General features: G+C 36.8%; 5 protein-coding genes across 5 annotated transcripts; 4 read left to right on the top strand and 1 right to left on the bottom strand.

The window, feature by feature from the left end:
* Positions 1 to 5052: 5052 nt before the first annotated feature.
* Positions 5053 to 6666, top strand: LOC103841641 (chaperone protein dnaJ 49). Its single transcript, XM_009118190.3, has 2 exons — positions 5053 to 5243; positions 5364 to 6666. The coding sequence occupies exon 2, from the start codon at positions 5378 to 5380 to the stop codon at positions 6464 to 6466; it is 1089 nt and encodes a 362-aa protein (XP_009116438.1). The 5' UTR covers positions 5053 to 5243; positions 5364 to 5377; the 3' UTR covers positions 6467 to 6666.
* LOC103841640 (nuclear pore complex protein NUP93B) lies at positions 6579 to 11472 on the bottom strand. Its single transcript, XM_009118189.3, has 15 exons — positions 11280 to 11472; positions 11098 to 11189; positions 10826 to 10892; positions 10480 to 10539; positions 10300 to 10389; positions 9689 to 9952; positions 9355 to 9450; positions 9140 to 9274; positions 8860 to 8913; positions 8656 to 8739; positions 8476 to 8565; positions 7496 to 8398; positions 7219 to 7400; positions 6846 to 7137; positions 6579 to 6774 (listed from the first exon to the last, which is right to left on the bottom strand). Exons 1-15 carry the CDS (start codon positions 11379 to 11381, stop codon positions 6697 to 6699), a joined length of 2589 nt encoding a protein of 862 aa, XP_009116437.1. The 5' UTR covers positions 11382 to 11472; the 3' UTR covers positions 6579 to 6696.
* A 123-nt stretch (positions 11473 to 11595) lies between these two features.
* Positions 11596 to 12963, top strand: LOC103841642. Its single transcript, XM_009118192.2, has 4 exons — positions 11596 to 11813; positions 11894 to 12025; positions 12097 to 12489; positions 12565 to 12963. Exons 1-4 carry the CDS (start codon positions 11710 to 11712, stop codon positions 12698 to 12700), a joined length of 765 nt encoding a protein of 254 aa, XP_009116440.1. The 5' UTR covers positions 11596 to 11709; the 3' UTR covers positions 12701 to 12963.
* A 197-nt stretch (positions 12964 to 13160) lies between these two features.
* LOC103841643 (alpha-1,3-arabinosyltransferase XAT3) lies at positions 13161 to 17492 on the top strand. The gene is made up of 3 exons (XM_009118193.3): positions 13161 to 15139; positions 15234 to 15311; positions 15796 to 17492. The coding sequence occupies exons 1-3, from the start codon at positions 14938 to 14940 to the stop codon at positions 16968 to 16970; spliced, it is 1455 nt and encodes a 484-aa protein (XP_009116441.1). The 5' UTR covers positions 13161 to 14937; the 3' UTR covers positions 16971 to 17492.
* A 666-nt stretch (positions 17493 to 18158) lies between these two features.
* Positions 18159 to 21463, top strand: LOC103841644 (agamous-like MADS-box protein AGL18). Its single transcript, XM_009118194.3, has 9 exons — positions 18159 to 18803; positions 18932 to 19127; positions 19869 to 19977; positions 20073 to 20128; positions 20212 to 20311; positions 20399 to 20440; positions 20836 to 20877; positions 20954 to 21099; positions 21205 to 21463. Exons 1-9 carry the CDS (start codon positions 18785 to 18787, stop codon positions 21293 to 21295), a joined length of 801 nt encoding a protein of 266 aa, XP_009116442.1. The 5' UTR covers positions 18159 to 18784; the 3' UTR covers positions 21296 to 21463.

Below are 21463 nucleotides of genomic sequence, written 5' to 3' on the forward strand. Positions count from 1 at the left end.
CCTTTGTTTTCTTTATATGCATGCAAATGGTATGTTAAGGATATATTCATATCTTAGGAATATATTCACTTACTGATAAATATGTAAAGCGTATCAAATATGTTAACATTACGATATGCTCTGTTTTGGAAACTATCGATGTATATAACAGAGGTCATTGACCTAAGAACGTAATAAGAGGAAACCTTCATACAAAACTGTTTTCTTGACATGGTACGTGTATCTTCAAGCTATAGTTATTTCTTTCAAGCTCATCAAATTACACAAATACCAATCATTTTCTTATATACACAAATTGCAAATACCAACCATGTTATAACTAAAACTTAGAAGCTATCAGATATCGCCATGTCGGTACTCAACCAGTTACACATTCGTATTTGTTCGCAGATATAAACCAAACTGTGTATTCAAATTCTAGGAGTTGAAAAATAAGTAAAAATAAACTATTCTGATGTCTGATCGATAGATCAGAGAGATTATTATATCATTAACCTTTAGTAAATTATATGGATTATTGCTTTGAAGGTGCGTGGATGCACTATAACACATGTACCCAACTTGCTATGTTTTAATTGAATCCTCACTTTATGAGGCTGCGCTGCCTTGCCTTCGTGTACCACCTTCTCTATCTCTTTCATCATCTTCCAGTTTCATCCTGTCTTTTACGATTCTTACAACATTTCAAAATTATTGCACATTCTCCTCAACAAAATACTGTATATGCATATAATTTTTTGACTACTTGCAACAATTAAACAAGTGAGAAGGCAACAAAACATGGTTGACAGACATAATCTATTGGTTAAGTTTTGGGATACAGTTCCGGTATAATCCCAAATTTAAATCTAGTCTTTCTGTATGAATTCAGGTTAAGTTGACAAATAAAAAACACGTTGATCTCAAATCTGGCGTCTTTAGAGAATCCATATAAAAAGAATAGATCTATACAGATATCTTTAGACCTGAGAACAATCATACTTCATAAACAATTCTTTTTTTTTTTAAGATCTCGAGAGAATTTAGAAAGGTGGTCAATTAACATACATAATATATAGAATGATATGGTATAATGTGAGGGTGAATTTATTAATATATGAAAAGGGTAGCTCCATAGTCAGGAAATGCATTTAATATATTAATGGAGGGATTCATTGCTGTCCCGTGTCCACTGGCTTGCCAGTTGCCAACCATGGTTGACCCAGTTTCTCCCAATTAGCAAGTCTTATTGAAAAAACAAAAAAATAGTATTAGGTCTTGTTACCACACAAATATAGTAACAATAATCTAAATTTTTATTCATCTGTAAATATTATAATTATGATTTATGATATTAAGATTGCATTTGCCGAGAAACAAAACCCCCTCCCCACTATTAATATCCATCAACAAAGATCTTTCATGATCTGTTGTTTTGTTAGTATTATAAGTAAATTGGCCACTACGGACAACAATTGACACAATCAAGAAGCACGAATGGAGAACATGTTAACCATTCCATTACGTTGCCACTACATTATAACATTACTACGAACGGAGCGAGCTAATTAAGAAAACGAATGTTAGGAGAAACTGATGTTACCGCAAACCAATCAAGTAGTTATGCAATATTTATAATCTAATATGAGTCATAACAAGAAATGCTCTCTGATGATTCATGATCATTTCAATCCATTATGATTGCAGGAAACATAAGAATTATTATTATTTTCTGAGAAGAAGTTAAGAGCACATGGCGTGAACAACTCACCGCTTTAAAGACTGAGAAACTTTGTGCATTACTGATATTACTCTTTGATTACAGCAGTGAAAAATGAAAGTTGGTTAGGCCTCCAACAGCCAACAGTCCCAACTTGGTGCCAAGTACATTCTTACTTCAATGCATCTTGTAGTCAAGAATCCAAGGTTTTCCAACTTCTATTTTTTTGGCTAAAATTTGGTGCATTATATTGAACTGTAGCAAGAGTTTTTACAACTATAATAAACCCCATGATAAAAATCTAAAGAACCAATTAGTGAGAAAGCTAGAAGCTCAGAGAAACCCAATTACTATAGCCCAAAAAGAGATAATTGGTGTTGAAGTCAGAACATCAAAAGAAAAAAAACTTGTTAATGACTTAGTCAAGAGTCTATAAACTTCTATAAAAAGAGAGTCTATACTTTTATGGGTTTATTTGTGTAATAGCCATATTTGGGAGGTAAATTAAGTAAGTAACAATGATTTTGACATAATTAAATGTCAGATATTTATGTCCCATTTTATCCGGTTTTGCCCCATAGCTTAAAAGGTTTCCAGTTACAAGTGAGAGAGAGTAGATGATGTCTTTCTTTTGGTGGAGTCATCCACGTATACATTTATTAACCACATACATATGCACCGATAATTCTATTCTACATCATCGAAGTAGTATATGATTACAACCCCAGCTACAACCCCTAAATACTAATTATATCCAAATACCAATCTTACCACGACCCTTAAATACTAAATCCTAAATTCTAATCAGTAAACCATAAATCCAAATATAAACCATAAACTCAAATATAAACCAAAAATCCATATAAAATGGAACAAAGAAAATAACATAGCACATATTAGTGAATTTATGGAATATCTATAATTGCAAAGAAAAAATTAATGTTGACCCTAACCATACTTTCTCACCTTATAAATACTAAACTTTAAACTCTAATCACTAAACTCTTACATAAATATAAACCCTAAATCCAAATATAAACCCTAAACCCAAATGGAATAGAACAAAATACCTAGTTTAGTACATATTGGTGAACAAAATAGCACTTTCTTTATTAATCATCAAATGAAACGATACACGATAGGGGCACTATCAAACCTCAACCATACTTTTCAAATATTAAACCCTAAAACTTAATCACTAAACCCTAAACCCAAGTATAAATCCTAAACCCAAATAGAATGGAATAAAATACATAGTATAATACATATTGGTGAACAAAATAACACTTTCTTTATTAATCATCAAATGGAACGATACATGACAAACAAGTATAGTAACATACTATTTCACATTACATAACATGAATAAAACATTCATAATACATATTGTTTTACATTTCTATTCCATACGCATAAAATAGTATAGAATACAATGTTACAAAAACTGTTCATCTTCTCCGATCAATTCAAGAACATTCACAGCAAAAAAGATATGTGTAACTGACGACATCCATGGGAATAGTACATGTAACCGCTTCGTAAACCGAAGAGATTAAGGCGATTGAAGGAAGTGTTGACGAACCTTGCGGCGGTGCCATTTACGTTGTCGGCGACTCCATAAATTTCAGATGCGCAAAGCTTTCCGTCAGTAGCCAAGCGAGCCGTTGCAGATGGGCATCTCCTAGGCAAAGCTACTCCAAAAATGGTTTTGGTGGTTACTATGTGGATCAAAAATGGGAAAGAAACAACTCAGGATTCTCCAAAGGCCACGATGTATGTGTGTTAGGTAAGTATTATTACATTAGTATTTTTTTGTTTACAGGTTTTACCGGTTGTGTTAGAGGGCATAGTTGTATTATTATATAAAAGATGCATAGTAAATTGGTGTATTAGGTAAAATAGCTACTCTACCAATTACCGTTTTTTCCGTTGCTATAGGCTCTAATTTCCCTACTTTTATTGCCATTCTCCATATTTATCCAACAAAAATGTCTTATCACAAAAACATTAAGACTGATTAGAGTAGAGAGCATGATTTTGAAGGCACATAAGCTAATAACTTGGAATCAGAAAGATGCATTAGGAATAGGATGAAGAGTCATGAACAGGCCTAAAACCTTCAAAGCTCTGCAAATGCTATGAGAATTTAGTTGTAATTTGCAAACACATAAGATTTCTCTATGCTTTGCCTTTGAACAGCAAACTGGCCTACCCAAATGCAAACAAGCAATTTATAACATGCGAGCATCCCCATTCAATGGAAGGATTTACTCATTACCTATATGTCGAATAACAACATAAGATTATAACACAAAACAAGATTATAAAGTTTTTATCATTATAACTTTAATATATTAAAAATAATCATTTTGGACTTTTTTACCCTCTAAACTCATTTAAAAAAATACCAAATTTAAATTGGACCATGTGTGCTACGTTGTGTTTCTCTCTCCTTCTGCTATGTTCCCTCTCATCGATTTTACACAGAGGAAGGTAAGAGAGAAAACTCAGGCCGGTGGTTTACGGCAAAATTACGTCCATAGTTGAACCCCTTCCAGCGTCGCACCTTCTTCACGGTGGTCGGCTGGCTTTTGCTCTGGTTGCTCGCGTTTTTTTCGACGAAGCTTCCGGCTCTTGGGTCCGGCAATGCATCAGACACTCCGATGATCGCTGGCTTTTGATTTCCACGACGACCGCTTGTTCATCGGTGGCGTTGTTGGATTATCTTCGGATTTCATCTGGATTATGTTAGATCTATACTTCCTTGATCTTCATCGTTTCGATTGACTTTCGATCTTGACATGTGATTCTCTTACTCCCCTCCGTGAGGGCCGTGACATCTTCAAACTTCTTTTTTTCTCCAAAGGTGTCTAGGGTTTCTTCAAGGTGAATCGATGTCTGAAGGTTGGTTTGTGTTCAATTGAAGCTTTATTGAGGCAAAGATTATCGGGCTTTTTTATTTTCTGAAGTCGTCCGACGGTTTCTTCTCATGCGACATCCTGTTCCGGTGTGTTCCGGTGGATTGTCGGTGAGCTGCTCCGGTGACGTCTTTCATGCCGTAAAGTTTGGTGGCGTTTCATTCATCGGGCACGTGTCTCCATAGCTAACACAGTAACGCGTGGGGTGCTCGAGTTGACTCACGTCTTCCTCTTGGATTTCTTTTGTTTGAGCTTTTAGTCTATGTTTTCTGAGCTTTGTGGACTTAGTGTTTACCTTTGGTTGGGTTTGGTTGTATTTTGCACGGTTCTAGTCTTTTGGCTTTTATAATACAAGATGGCGAAAAAAGAAAAAAATTGGACCATGTGCATATGCATATGCATAGAGAGGGCCTGATCTCACGTACTACATTTGAGACAAAAAAAAGAAACACAAAACTATCCTGCTGAACCGACTTTGAGAATCCGCGATAACCGGAATTGCTCAAATTCTCGATAACCGGAAATGATACTTATCTAACCGACCTTGGTACGCTAATCTCCAGGGCAAAGGGTTGCCTTCCATTTACTCTAGTCTTCGTCCACAATCCAATCTGAAAATCCGATCGGTGAGAGAAACCCTAATTTGGAAGAAGTCTCTCTCGCCAGTACCTTGATCGAGATCTACTTCTTGTGACACTCTCTGTATCTTTACCCCTCTTGATTCATCTCAATCCGTTGTTTCGTAGGGCTGATTATTAACATGGATGGAAACAAAGAAGACGCGTTGAAATGCCTTAAAATCGTCAAGGAAGCGATCAAATCCGGAGACCGAGACCGAGCTCGTAAGTTCCTATCCAAAGCTCGCCGTCTCGATCCGGATCTCCCCATCGACGATCTCAAATCCGAGCTCAACAACCAATCAGACGAGCCGCGATCTGAAAAACCTCCCGCGGGGAAAGACGCACCAAGCTCATCATCATCATCGTCTCAGCCTTCTTTACGCCAACGTGGATCGTCTTCTTCAATCTCCTACACAGAGGAACAGATCTCGATCGTTAAAAAGATCAAATCCAAGAAAGACTACTACGAGATCCTCGGCCTCGAGAACACCTGCTCGGTCGACGACCTGAGGAAAGCGTACCGGAAACTCTCGCTGAAAGTCCATCCCGATAAGAATCCAGCTCCCGGCTCCGAGGAAGCGTTCAAGTCCGTCTCCAAGGCGTTTCAGTGCTTAAGCAACGAAGAGTCGAGGAGAAAGTACGACGTGAGCGGCTCCGATGAGCCGATCTACCAACCGAGACGGTCCACTAACGGATTCAACGGTGGTTACTACTACGAAGACGAGTTCGATCCCAACGAGATCTTCAGAAGCTTCTTCGGCGCGGGAGGGATGATGCCTAACGCGAATGCTCAGTTCCGTACGTTCAACTTCGGAGCTACACGGCATAGAGCCGCAGCTGCTAATCATAATAATAACAATCAAGGTCATGATGCAGCAGGTTTCAACGCTCGTGTGCTTCTCCAGATTCTACCTGTTATACTCTTACTCCTCCTCAATTTCATTCCTTCTTCACAACCTGTTTACTCGCTCTCCGCGACTTACCCTTACAATCACAAGTTCACTACGGAGAAGGGTGTTAACTACTATGTGAGGTCGTCCAATTTCGAGCAAGAGTACCCACGTGACAGTCACGAGCGACAGAATGTAGAGGATGAAGTTGAGAGAGATTACGTCTCTATACTTAGTCAGAATTGTAGGTATGAGCTGCAGAGGAAGCAATGGGGCTTTGTTCGTGAGACGCCTCACTGTGACATGATGAGGAAGTTCGAGACAGCAGCTTCTGCTTAAGAAACCACTTAAGGTACTTATAAGCATCGATGCTTAAGAGTCACAGACAGATATATGTTTTTTTTTTTTGCTTTGGATTATGTTGCATTAGAACATAACATACGAATTCTTGGATCTTGTGTGATTATGTCTGAATTAAGATTTTGCTTTTGTTATAAAATACTTTTTGAGGAAGGAAACATGTCTCGTTTTTAAGGTTTTGATGACAAGTTCAAAGAGATTATTAGAATTCAAAAGCTTCGAGCCACCTTCTCATACAAGTCTCGAGGCCAGTTCTGGTGTGTGTTGCTTGCAAGAAACCCAGCAATCTGCAAAAGAGATTCATATAGTTAATATCCATATCATGAACTCTCCTCATCACATATATGTTTGTAATTACCTTAGATCTCATGACCCGGATGGATCCATCACGGTCAGGTACGTTGTCCAGACAAGTCAAAACAACCTTTAGTAAATCAGGGACACAAGTCTTGAAGTAATAGGACGCTCTCTGGAACTCGTCCGGGGTTGTGTCGGAGAGTCTCGGGTCGAGATGAAGGAACGGGAGTTTAGCTGCTTCCTTCAAGGCGTCTAGATGATTGCCCAGTCTGGCCAACTTGTGGATCGACAGTATTGCCTCAAGCTCTCGTAGTATTGTTTCTTGTTCCATGACCCGTTCTCTTTCCTGGGGACTGGTGTATACAAAAGTATGAGAGTTTTAGTACAAGAACTTGACCAAGTTAATAAATGAGTTTATTAGAGTCTCGATTTACCAGACTTCAGGATAGTATTTGTACGTGTCGAGAATCTCGTTTCCTGAGAGAACGAGTCCTGCTGTTCGGCTTTCACCATCTGACCTTCCACGGAGAAGAGAGCAAATGGCTTCAGATAGACACTTGTTTATTGTTTCCAATGCAGCCGCATAGGCACCAACTCTCTTCTGTATTTCTATGGACTGCATCAACAAATGGTTACGAGACTTGAGCACAGAACCAACATGTTTCAAGTAGTTATAGAGTATATGATCACAAAAGCTGAAAAGCTACTTACTTTCTCAAATAATCCAGCGTCTTGACATTGATTCGCAGCTTCGATCAAGAACTGCTGCCTCGATTTTGAATCAGGAAAAAATCTTCCAAGCTCGCCTTCTTCACCGGAACCTCTAGCACCAAGCAGAAAGTAAATACCACCTTCTCGTAACAGAATCTCGGTCAGTAGTTGCTTCAGCATCAAGTTCCTTTGCCTTTGCTGATCAACATTGCTTCTCCCGGACCAAACTAGTTGCCCTCCTCCTACTGCAATAGCAGCTTGTGCATAGTATTCCAGCGTCATTTGCATATCACCATGATGCAAATACATCGACCCGTATTGCCTTATCAGGCTCGACGCCTCAGCATTTGCATCCATCACGCTAAGTTTGTGCCCAGTCCCAGATCCTTCGGAGAGAACGGAATGGTCCACTAGCGAAATCGCTATATGCACAGCGTCGATGTTATACCCTTCATCTCCTGCTTCTTGAGACATGTGCATGATCGCCGGTAGTAATTGAATACTAAGAAGCAGAACATATGGGTATACCAGAGGGTCTTTGCCATTCTTAGTGTAATAAGCAGGCTCAAACTTATTAAGATAAGCCTGAAGGTCATCTAAACTGTAAGGAACTAGCCCATCGTTGAAGACCAGAGATGAAGATCCACTAGCAACGTCACGTATGCATGATAACTTGAACCAGAGAAAGTCTTCTATTGTGTTGAAGAGTGTCGAAAATTCTCTCAAGATGCGATCAATTTGCCTTCGGGAACCAGATATGATAGTGTAGAGTAGGAGCTTCTTTTTGTCATACGTTGTTTGGCCCAACCGATCACCTAACCTAAACAGTTTCTCACATTCTTCAGAAGCAATAGCGGCAGTATTTGTAGTCACAGTACCGCCTGTGGTAATCCACTCTATAAGCTGAGAAGAAAAGACAAATCAACATATTAAGATTCGACTCCGTAACTTTAATGTATTATTAAGATTTGAAAATATACCAGCGGAGCAAACTGTTGTTGAGATGAACGAGATGATTGGGCGATTTCTCTAGCCTCCTCATAGTAGCCACTTCTCAAGCAAAAATATATCTGCAATCAAAGAGAGATATTAAATCAATCTAACTTTATTTTCGAGGACAACGGTGAGAATTCAAAGCATGAGGGAAAATTATGCGGCACCTGCTGCCAAGTAGTATCAACTGGAGGCTGTCTACGTGCATCACCTGAATCAAAATCTAAAATTCCATAGTCCCGTAGACGAATCTGCACAGTATTCAAAACAGAATCAAGCAAACAAACAACTCATTATATCTATGACTGACACGAAAAAAATCATGTGTGCATATGCTTAGTGTTAAGCTCTACTTTGTCTGTCATACTAACCCGAAGAAAGGCACGAATTCTTTGCAAATTTCCAACAGATCCACCAAGAGCAGCCTAGAACATAAAAAAAGGGATATAAACATGTTATGGTTATTAACGCACTTGAACTCAGATTGAAAGATCAGGGAACTTTCTCAAAACGCATCCTTGAAGTAATTATTTAAAATATGCATTAAGACAAACGCAACTTCAAGGCGCATGGCTCCAACCTCCTCGCCTTGGATCGCCATGCGCCATTTAAAACACAGACAACAAGTAAAGACAAGATAGAAAGAAGTACTTGTGTCGGATGACTTTGAATTGTATCCATTATATGTTTCTGATGCCCACATTCCAAGTGGCGTCTTGCGCCTACCACGAGGGACATCCTCTTGGAAACACCCTTGTGTACTGCTGAGTCTTCACCCGTCATTGCCTGTTTTTATAGATTGTTATAAGCTTGGAAGTGTAAAACAAGTCCTTATAGGAAAATAAAAATTTTAATCAAAAGATCACCTGAATAAGTTGCCATAGTTTCTGCACATTGACTGATTTTCCACGAGTCAAATCAATCCCTAGACTTCCATAAGCATCTTTGAACGATGTTGCAGGCTATACAAACGCATGAATGAGAAATTAGTAAGAAACAGAGCCAAACCAATCCGAACGAAGTCAACTAGTTTACAATAATGCTACAACAAAGGTAATCATCATCAAACGGTGAAGCCTGTACAGAATTCTTTGAAAATCTAACTGGACGTCTAAAAGCAATAAGGAAAAATGCATACTCTTCAGCTGCAATTATCAAACAGAACGCATATTCACACTTAGAGGTACAGGAAGACCATACCTTAAATGGCAAGCCTCGTTCTCTTGAAGAATTAAGTTTCTTCACAACCTCTGCATAGACATGTGCTTTCTTCTCATGAATGGGTTTGTTAGCCAGAGACACAAGTTCTGTTCCAGTGTTTGAAGATACTTGAGGACTTGAAGTCACAGGCACTAGTTGACCAGCATGAGTGTCTCTGCTTGTATCGATCATCTTGGTCTTAGGTATTATTGAAAGTTTGCTACGACTTTGAAGGAAGTCACGTTTTTCTTTTCTACAGTCCTCCTGCCAGAAGATTTCACAGAGTATATGAGAACGAACATGACATAAATTCAGAAAAATATATTTCTAATTTGTAATAAGCACCCAACTAGCTTCTAATCCTACGTCAAGAATTTTCACGATCCACATAATTTGTAGGAATGAAGTAAATATTCCTCCGTTTCACAAATGCACTCTCATGCTAATATCATATACCAATCAATGTGTGCAAATACACAATGAGAATAAACAAAAACGAGGAGGGAATTTTGGACAACCATTAGACTATATTGATTGAATCAAAAGATACGACAGATAAAAGTAACATGGAAATAAAGTCAAAACAATTGGTACGTAGTCACAATACTGACCTCCAAGACTTTCAACATGTAATCATTAAAGCTTCGAACATTATCCTTTTGGGCCTCCTGTATAGCTGATACCATAGCCATTTCATGAACCTAGACAAGAATAATTCATATAGAACGATCAGTTATCTCCAAAAGAATCTATCTGCGATCTAAAATAGGGTATATTCAAACAGTGAATACCTGTTGCAGGTACTCTTCAACACTTGTTGCCTCAGCAGGGAATACATCCTCAAATGTCGTCTTTTAACAATCCAAGAAACACAATTTATCAAAAGTAGAAGAGTGTGTAAATGTCTTGCAGATGAGTAAGCAACAATAAAAAATAAGTCTTATACTGTAAAACCAATGGTATAAGGGATGTCGTATTACAACAACTGGTTATACATCTGAGTTCTAGTATACTAAACAAGTATCTGATGATAAAAGCCAAAAAAATAAAGGAAATCAACCAAAACACACATAACAATCGTTCAAGAACCCCACCAAAACACCACAAAAGCATAAGCTAGGTGATAGAAATGCTCACCTTCAACTCGAATGACCTTAGATCACGAGACAATTGCTCTGCATTGATTCCCTCCCGTGCAAGTAGTCTGCTCAACCCAATAAAAATAAATAAAACACTTAGCAACAAAACCATCACTCAGTTGCAATAGCTAAGCTACATCTTCTCTCTTATGAAAGTTTTAACAAGGGAAGACCACTCTAATAGTCTTTAATCCCCAAATCGAGTCACAAATCTTAGACTCTCTCTAGCATTCAATCCGTTAGGTTTCAATGCACGAGCACAGATAGTACCTAGTGGCAGCAATAGACTGTGAAGGAGCTTCGCTTCTTAGAGTTTTGGCCTTGAGTTTCCTCGACAAAGCTTCCAATTGATCCAAATTCCTCTACAAACAATATTACGAATCAAGCTCGTTAAGAAAGCGATTGAACACACGGAAAATCAATCGAAAGAGAGAAAAGAGTTTTTGGTGAACCTGAAGAGGAGGAAACTGAGACGAAGGAGCCGCTTGGTCGAGAAGCTTCGTCGAGGAGTGAAGAAGATCAGTCCATCCACTCATCTCTTGGTCGTTCGCCATTGATAATTCGATTCGAGCTCTTCGGTAGGCGAAAGGGTTTTTACTGCTTTCAAACTCATTTGATAAACGCTAATACTATGCAGTCTAAACCGGTTTGGTGTTGGTTCGATTTCTAATTTATTCGGTACGGTACAAATAAAGCTCAAAACAAAGGAAACCGGTTTGGTTCTGTTCCTAACTTATAAAACTCAAACCAAAGAAAGGAGGAAAGTTTGACCCACAAAAAAAAAAGAACAAAAGAAAGGAGGAAAGCACGTGATACGCACGAGCACGACAGAACTTGCACACCAACTGTTCGACGAATTGCCCCACAGATTTCAATCTTATTATGGAGGAAAAAGACTGGGAAGCTTCCTCTTCAAGCGAAGACGAAGCTGGTTTTGCACTCGATGATGACGAACAGTTTCATTCAGGACCCAAGTTACAATTCAGGTGGGTTAAATTCAGCAGCTCGTTTCTGGGTTTAGCTGTCTAATCATTCTCTTTTGTTCTTGTGGGTTTCTACATTGTAGAGTTGGATCTTCAAAGGCTCGTTGGGTTACAGAGTTAGCAATGGATGAAGTTGAGGTTAAAAGAGGGAAGCTTTGGACAACAACTGGAGTCATCCGTAGTGGCAAGACATATTGCTTCACAGAAGAGGCTTTGTATGTTGTCAAACAAAGTTTTGTTTTGTTTTTTTACTCAATTTATCTGACGAAGTCTCTTCCTTTTGCAGGTATTTGAGTGAGATAGGAGAGTTGCAGATCTTGGGTAATGAAGATGATGACGTAGTGATCCCATTGAAGGGCTTGTATGAGAAGATTGCAGAGGAGAAAAGCGGCTGCTGTTGGGAAACCTACGAGGTTTATAGATACTTGAAGGGTTTAGGTTACATTATAAGACGGCATGGTGTTCCCTGGACATCAAAGGATCCTGCCGTTACTACACCAAGTGGTGAAGAAGAGTCGGTTTGTCTTGGTGAATGTCGTGAAGACAAAGATGATGTAACTAGACTCTTGGGAGATATGCAAATATGTGATGCAAGAGCGGTGTTTGATGTGTATTTGCCAAACAGTCGGTTCAAGAAGTCTTCTCCTGGTGAACCCAGCTTTGTGGCTTGCTTCTCGGGGTAAGCGTTTGGTTTCATTAGTTCTAACTATTAAAGCTTAAACATCTTAATCAGCATACTCGACTTCTTTTACAGGGACTCTCCACCAAGCAAAGAAGATGTTAAAGTCTTGCAAAGCCGTGTAACTGCACCGCTAATGTTCTGTCATGTCGCTCAGGGCCGTGTGAGTTTCTTTTCCTTCAGTTCCATAGACCTCCCTGCCTTGCCATAGATGTGTTCATAAGAGAAAGTCACAAAACAAACTGAGAGTTTACATACGCTTGGGAGTAACTGTGATGATTCGTATTCATGAGGTAATATGTAGTACAACTTTATGTTTTTGCTACAAGGCATTAGTAAGAATCTAATAAAGGGCTAACAAAAGCTTCCTTGAGTTAGATCTAAGGCTTGTCAAGCTTTTAATGTCGTTTGCGTCTGTGGATACAATCCTTGTATGTTTCTTTTATCCTGTTTTATGAACTCCAGTGGCTTCTATAATACCTGCAAAGCATCAAATGTGCCATAAGTTAGGCAAAAAGAAGAGCTGAACAGTTTTTGCTAATGACCTTGCTATGTAGAGGATTCTAGGAGAAAGATATATATATATACCGTACATGTCACGAAGGATTTCTAAACATGTTGGAATTTACCAAATCACGTGCACACTTTTTTTTTTTTTTTTTTTTTGGCACAAAATCACGTGCACACTTGCATTCAAAACTAAATGTAAAGGGGGGCATATCTAAAGTAGAAGAAACACATCACATGCAATTGCAAATGCAATCTAGTTCATTATCTTCCTAAAGATAGTGCTATTAGCCTATTACTTCTTGATGTATTAATGGATGGTAAAGTAAAATAAGTTTACTATGTTTACTATTTAGTACGTTATAAACTGAATGTATTTCTCCATAGTTTTGTAATGATAGCGAAGGTGGTATAAAGTATAAACTAGGCCTGACACGGATCGGATATTGGATATTCGGGTTTTTGAAGGTATTTGTGATTTGCTTCGTACGTCACAAATATCTATTTGTTTTGCTTCTTTTACAAAATAAATAGATATTTGCAGATATTTACGAATACTTACGGATATCTCATATGTTTTAATTAATATAAATAATTTTAAAATTTTGTTTTGTAATTTTTTTTGCATGATATATAAGATAAAAATTAAAAGAAGCAATGAATCTACATATTTTGTAAATTTTTTAATTAGTTAACAATTATAATAAGAAAAAACTTAAGAAAAAAAGTTATAATTGTCAATAAAATTTATCAAATCACATGTTAGAATAATAATTTTACAACTTTAAATATAATCAAGATATACATGTATTTATATATTGCCTGATCGGATATCCGCTTCTCAAAATTTTAATATTTGTGATTTGATTTGATTTTAACGGATATTAATTTTTAATATTTGTTTTGCTTCAAAAGTATATAGATATCCAGAATTTTTGGATCGAATTGAAACGAATAACAAAACGAATCAAATTTAACGGATAAAATGTCGAGCTCGTATAAACACAACATCCTATGTAATAAGCTAGTAATCAGTAAACACATTCCGTTAATTGGGCTAGATATATGGTGATGGCCCACCGGCTGACCATTTATTCGTTTGCGTGAATTACGAACCTCTTTTCATCACTTCCAAATTAATTTCCCTTAACCCCGGTCTAAACATGGAACTAATCTATAATACGCATGTTGTACAGTAACTATATTATAATCACTGTAAAGATTAGTTTGGTTTTCAGCTCAGACAAGAATCGTCTATACACTGTAAAGTTTAATTTCTGTGAAAAATAAAAGTACACTAAATTCAAAGATTAAAGTGTTTGTCAATGACTGATCCGGTCGTATGTGCAGAATGGTCACCTTCCGTGGCTGTTTGAATTGTTTGTCAATGAAAGCCGCTGCCTCTGATTGTGTGTCTTGCCAAAAATTTTTGGGTTAAACTAGAATAGGGATGTTGGTTATGATCCTGCTCTTGTAGTTTTTTGATGTAAGTATGGGGTTTAGTAGTGCTGCAGCAGGTAGTTTTTTTGTGTATGCTGCAGGCTTTGGTGATGTATGTATGCTACGTTTGAGTAATTGAATCAATGAAATTGTAGGGAAAAAAAAAATTCAAAGATTAAAGTTCCGTCTCTCACAAAGTCAAAAAACTTATTTTCTTTGACACGTCTCTCGGGTTCTCCTTTGAGTATGATGAGTGATGACTGAACATAAATCTCGATATTCCATATTAAAAATTATCAAAATCTAGAATAAATTTAATAGAAAATCCGTTCTCTGTTTCTCTGAAACATACTTTTTGAAATTCCCATCTTCTCTGTTTCTCTCTTGGTGTAAGAGAACGCAGCAAATCCCATAAAGACAGAAAAAAACGTCTTTAAACGAAAAAGAAGATTAGAAGCTTCGTAAAATCGAAACTTTGCTTGTGGGTTTTTCTTCCCAGATATGGTGCAGTACCACAGATTAATCAAAAAAGGAGAAAAACTTAGAGTTGCAGTTGAACAAGGTAATTCCGGTGATGCTACCGCCGTCTCCCCTCCAGGAGGCGGAGGATACTTAAAGAGTGCAAAACAAAAGATTCTATCACTCATCTTTCTCTCTTTCCTCTGTTGCTGCTACTTCAGCTTCTCCTCTTTCTCTCTCATAGGTAAGTTACCTTTTTCGCAAGTTCCATTCATAAGTTTTTCTCAAGTTCCGGTTGTGACTTGTGAGTGTTGTTGTCTTACCTCTCTTTTATGCAGATGCTTTTAACAGAGAAGTTGAAGGACTTGTTCCTTATGAACAGTTCATTGCACCTCTATGTTCAGGGCTCTCCTATGGTAACTTTTCTTTCCCAGTTACACTCTTAATACTAGGGCATGCGGGTTTCGGTTTCTTTGGTTAGTTAGAGTCGGTTAGTTCGGATGGGTTGAAATCTCATCGAAGTAAACCGAAAAAATTCGGTTCCATTTTTGGTTACTATGTTTTCAAAATTTTATACCAAAGTTTTTTATTTCCGGTTAAGTTCGGTCTGTTAGCTCGATTATTTCAGTTTGGATTTTGTTAGTTCAGTTCTGAATTTTGGTTAAGATTAATATTGTTTGGTTAAAAAACCTTTTTTAGAAAGCCGAACTAATCGATTACCGAACCGAAACTTATAGTTGCCAAATTGAACCAAACTGAACCAAAAACCAACTTTACGGTTTGGTTCAGCAGGTTCGGTTAATAACAGCAGGCCTTAATAGTTAATACTTAATACGACCGAAACTGATGTCTCATAACACTCTTTTATGTCTCTGTCTGAATTGTTTATGCTACCTCCAGGAACAATTTGTTGTGACAGAACCGGTTTTAGATCAGACATATGTATCATGAAAGGAGACGTTAGAACACACTCTACTTCTTCATCAATCTTCCTCTTCACATCCTTCCAAAACAAGTCCAAACCCCCTGAGAAGATCAAACCTTACGCAAGGAAATGGGAAACAAGTGTGATGGAAACAGTTCAAGATCTCAATCTCTTTTACATAGACGTCAATGATAAACATCATAACAACAAGATATGCGATGTTGTGTATCATAACGTCCCCGCTGTGTTTTTCTCAACGGGTGGATACACTGGAAACGTTTACCACGAGTTCAACGAAGGAATCATCCCTTTGTTCATCACTTCACAGCATTTCAACAAGAAGGTTGTGTTTGTCATCGTTGAGTATCGTAACTGGTGGGTTACAAAATATAAAGATATCCTCTCTCAGCTATCTGATTATCCTCCCGTGGACTTCAATGGCGACAAGAGAACACATTGTTTCAGGGAAGCTATCGTAGGGTTAAAGATTCACGACGAGTTGAGTGTTGACTCATCGCTAATGCTTGGGAATAAAACAATTCTTGATTTCAGAAACGTGTTGGATCGTGCTTACTGGCCACGTATCCACGGATTGATTCAAGACGAAGAAGCAGAGAACAAGACTGTTTTCAAACCAAAACTTGTGATTATGTCAAGAAACGGATCAAGAGAGCTACTTAACGAGAATCTTCTAGTGAAACTAGCCGAGGAGATTGGATTCTTTGTCGAGGTTTTGAGACCGGACAAAACAACAGAGCTGGCGAAAATCTACAGATCTTTGAACTCTAGTGATGTAATGATCGGTGTTCACGGAGCTGCAATGACGCATTTTCTTTTCTTGAAACCGAGAACCGTATTTATACAGATTATACCGTTAGGAACCGAGTGGGCTGCTGAGACTTACTATGGAGAACCGGCCAAGAAGCTGAGGTTGAAGTACATTGGTTACAAGATTAAACCGAGAGAGAGTTCTTTATACGCTGAGTATGGTGAAGATGATCCTATAATTAGAGATCCAAAGAGTTTTACTAGAAAAGGATGGGATTACACTAAGAAGATTTATCTTGAGCGCCAAAACGTGACGCTTGATTTGAAAAGATTCATGAAACCGTTGTCTCGTGCTTATAAGTACTCTACACGAAACAAGTGATTTAATAGTCACTAATCAGATAGTCTATTACCAACCGAACATTGTTTAACCTTTGTATAAACAGTTTGTAGAGAGAAGGCATAAACAGAAAATTGTTAGCTTTTTTTTTAACACAAAAAATTGTTAGCTATATTGGCTGAAAATCATTTAAACGTGTAAAACTATGGCACAATAAATTTATAGCACATCTTTTTTTTTAGCACATCTTTTTTTTTTAAGTTTATAGCACATCAAAATCATAATGGGCCTAAAGGCCCAAATGTGCGTTGTTATTAGGCCCAAATATACCAATAACACTTTACGTCTTCATAACTTTTTTGACCTTGTGTGCAAATTAAATTAGCGAGATTCGCGGTACAAGTAGAAGTTGGATATACAGCAATAATTTTTGTTTCTATTTACAAAAGATATAGACCATATCTAGAAAAAGAATATGCTATTTATAGTCTTATGTATCTTTCGTGATTATCATCAAGTTGTATTATTTCTTGAAATATAGTTGATTTAAACTATTTTAAATATATTTTTAAAAAGTAAAAGAAATTGCATTTAGCTACGACAACTGGTTGGTTCTCTTTTTGGCAGGTTACCAAAAGAGTTTTGCAAAATTTAAAGGAAAAGAAAGAGTACTTTTCCATTTTATTTTGGTTATACACATTGGGGAAAGAGCATGGAAATTGGTGTTTGTACCATCAATTTTGTAATGTCACCATTTTGGAGTGGTATGCAAGACTTTTATTTTATTTATTAAAAATTTAACTTTTAGCATAGTTTAGACCGGTTTAAATTGTTCAGGCCAAGCTAGAAAGTTCAAATTTGAATAAGAAATGATATTGACCCCCAAAAAAAGAAAAACCCAGCATTAATGATTTAACTATATTTAAAGTCGTAAACACATATCTTAAGCTATCATTTACACTGAAAAGAAAAGTGTTGAGCTGTATAAATAGTTTACTTAAATACTTCCAGATATGCAATATTTCCTTTCAAATCATATGTTTACAAAAAATGCCAACCCATTCAATTAGCGATTTACTACATGCCAATATTAGTATTTCTCCAATGTTCTGATAATTCCGAAATACAATATACGTTATTTTCAGTTACAATAGAAAGTCTTCTTAAAAAGGGAAATCTTCTTTTCCTTTAAATATAACAAATTCAGTTTAGGGAAAACATAATCTTCTTCTCCCTCTGAGATTTACTATATACAGAAACGCTAAAGCCACAGCTTTTGCATTTTCTTATCGTCTTCTGCTTCAAGCAATGCCACGTTTAACAAATGTATTAGTCTTAAAATCTTGATATATTAAAAACTAAAACGTTGTAGTTAATTTTGTATATAATCTTTAAATTTTACACGAATAAATGATTAACTTATTATATATACGTGGTATACAAAATATCCAAAGATAACAATATATGATCTATAGAATATGAGTGATTCATGTTGTCAAAATAATAATTAAAAACAGTTGACCAAATATTTTTCCAATATTCTCTCTGATATTTTATAGTATTTTTTTCTAAACAGAAATTACATTTTCTTATGAAACAAAATAACTTTTAATTTTGTTTTTGTTTTACTAGATTGAGTTTAAGAACCGTCATAAAAGCATGAACCAAAGCAAATCAGGATATTATACTTGTATATATACAGCAAGAATAATAGAAAAAGAAGAAGCCAAACCAAACAAGGCGTTTATAAAAGAGGGAAGAAAGTTACAAAAGAAGAAAACAGAGGACGAAGCAAGGCAAATTAGCAAAGCAAACCAAATATGGAAAACTGCTACTTATAGTAACTCCATCTTTTTATGCAATACCCTAATTTTGGTATACTTTTCCTTCCTTAGCCTCCTTTCCCTATTGTCATATTGAATCAAATTACCTAAACAAAACACATTACTCCCTATATATTAATACAAAAGCTTACTCTGTTTTAGATTGATTGGTTTGTTCAGAGAAGAAGGAGAAGATGGGGAGAGGAAGGATTGAGATTAAGAAGATTGAGAATGTGAACAGTCGTCAAGTCACTTTCTCCAAAAGACGTAACGGGTTGATGAAGAAGGCCAGAGAGCTTTCTATCCTCTGTGACGCTGAGGTTGCTCTTATCATCTTCTCTAGCACCGGCAAGGCTTACGATTTCTCCAGCGGCTGGTAACAAAATGATAATACTTTTGTTTTGGGTTCATTTGAGATTTGGAAGAGATAAAAATCTAACCTTTATGTGCTTTATAAAGCTGTTGAAAACAGAGTAAAGTGTTGTTTATGGTTGAAATGCATTTTATGGATAAATCTTAGGGTTGGTGGTGAAGTATATGTTATGGGTTTTGCGGTTAAGGACTCGAGATTGTTTCTGTCGGTAATTTGAGATTTGGAAGATAGAAAAAGTTAACCTTTTTGTGTCTATAGCTACTGAAAACAGAGTAAAGTGTTTTTTTATGGTTGAAATGCATTTTCTGGCTAAATCTTAGGGTTGTTGGTGAAGTATTTGTAATGGGTTTTGTGTTTAAGGACTCTAGATTGTGTCCCTCTGTAATTTGAGATTTGAAAAGATAAAAAAAATTAACCTTTATGTGTCTCAAGCATTTTTGAAAACAGAGCAAAGTACTCGAAATGCCTTTTCTGGATAAATCTTAGGGTTGGTGGTTAAGTTTTTGTAATGGGTTTTGTGGTTAAGGACTCAAGATTGTGTCTCTCTGTGATTTGTGATAGTTGTGAGTTATATAAACACCCTAAAGCTGTTGATGAAATGAAAGTTTTGTACTTGTTTGGAATCTAAGTTTGGGACCATTGGGTTATGTAGTTATGTGATTAGTAGACCATAGAAGAGTCGATTTGTTTCTGAAGCGGTGTGATTAATGGAGAGTTTGTTTTTTGTTTGAAATGTGTTAAAAGTATGGAGCAAACCCTTTCAAGATATGGATACAGTGGTGCGTCCCATGATCATAAACAAAGAGAAGAACAACAACTTCTACTCTGTTCTTCACAAGAGAACGTTGCTATGGTGTGTATCCATAAGTAGAGACTCTTGTATAATTGTATCCCTTTTTCTTGCTCAATTTTGGTTTTGTTTACATGGATTTTCCGTTGTTATTGCAGTTGCCAAAAGATGATGCTATGAAGTCTGAAGTTGAGAGATTACAGCTTGCAATTCAGTATGTCTCCTCTCCCTGGACAAAACGTGTGTCTTGTATGAAGTTTCGTTAGGTTCATTGTTTTATTTCTTTCTGTTTGTTAGGAGGCTGAAGGGTAAGGAGCTTGAGGGTATGAGTTTCTCGGATCTTATCTCTCTTGAGAACCAGTTGAATGATAGCTTGCATAGCGTCAAGGATCAAAAGGTGAAGAGAGCATATAACAATTTATATTCCAAAAGAAATCTATCTTTGAATCATCTCTGACTTTACAAAACTTCTGTTTTGTTTCAGACTCAAATCTTGCTCAACCAGGTAGAAAGATCCCGGTTAAAGGTAATAATAACAAACAAGAGAAAAAGACCAAAATAGCACTAAATCAAGTTTTTATTCCCAAACTAGCACTCAAAGCCAAAAGTCACAAAAATAGCACTTAAGGTGTGGGGTTTAGTGTTTAGAATTTAGGGTTTAGAGTTTAGGTTTTAGGGTTTAGAGTTGAGAAGTGAGGTTTTGAGGATAAGATTTCAAATTTTGAAAAATAAAAAAATTTAAATTTTTCAAAAGATAAAATGCTGTTTTGGTCATTTTAGTTTTTGAGTGCTATTTTTGTGATATAAACTTAGAAATGTGCTATTTTGGAGATTTGCCCTAATAACAATGCTACTCAAGTTGTATCATCATCAATACTAAAATCTCACCATCTTTGTCTCATTTGCTTAATAATTAATCAGGAGAAAAGAGCGTTGGAAGAGAACCAAATCTTGCGTAAACAGGTACCCTTTACATTAGTTCGGTTTGGTCTTCACCATATATATACAGTACAGAGTTCATGTCTAAGTTCACTTTCAGGTAGAGATGTTGGGGAGAGGTTCATCAGGACCAAAAGGGCTGAGTGAAATACCTCAGTTCTCTAGCCCACAAGCAGAGCCTGAGAGCTCTTCATCAGACGATGATGACGAGAACGACCCCCATTCCGACACTTCCTTGCAGCTGGGGTAAGCTGCTGCAAACAAAAACCCCTATCTTGTGTCTCAAGTTTTTTTTTAGTGTTCTGTTGAGAATTAGAAAAAAAAAACTTGTGTGTTTTGTCTTTGTCGTAGGTTGTCGTCATCGGGGTATTGGACAAAGAGAAAGAAGCCGAAGATTGAATCGCCCTATGATAACTCTGGAAGTCAAGTTGCTTCTGATTAATTAATATCAATTGTTAATCTCCTAATTATGGTGTTTAGTAGAGGTTTTAATGGTGTATTATCATTGTTTCTCAAGTAGAGTTTTAATTATGTGTTTAGGTGAACATTTTTTCCTTTTTATCAAGAAGGATTTGAATAATCAAAGAAAACATTAGTTTTTCTTACTAAA

Source organism: Brassica rapa, chromosome A09 (genome assembly GCF_000309985.2).
Source record: "Brassica rapa cultivar Chiifu-401-42 chromosome A09, CAAS_Brap_v3.01, whole genome shotgun sequence".
NCBI lineage: Eukaryota > Viridiplantae > Streptophyta > Magnoliopsida > Brassicales > Brassicaceae > Brassica > Brassica rapa.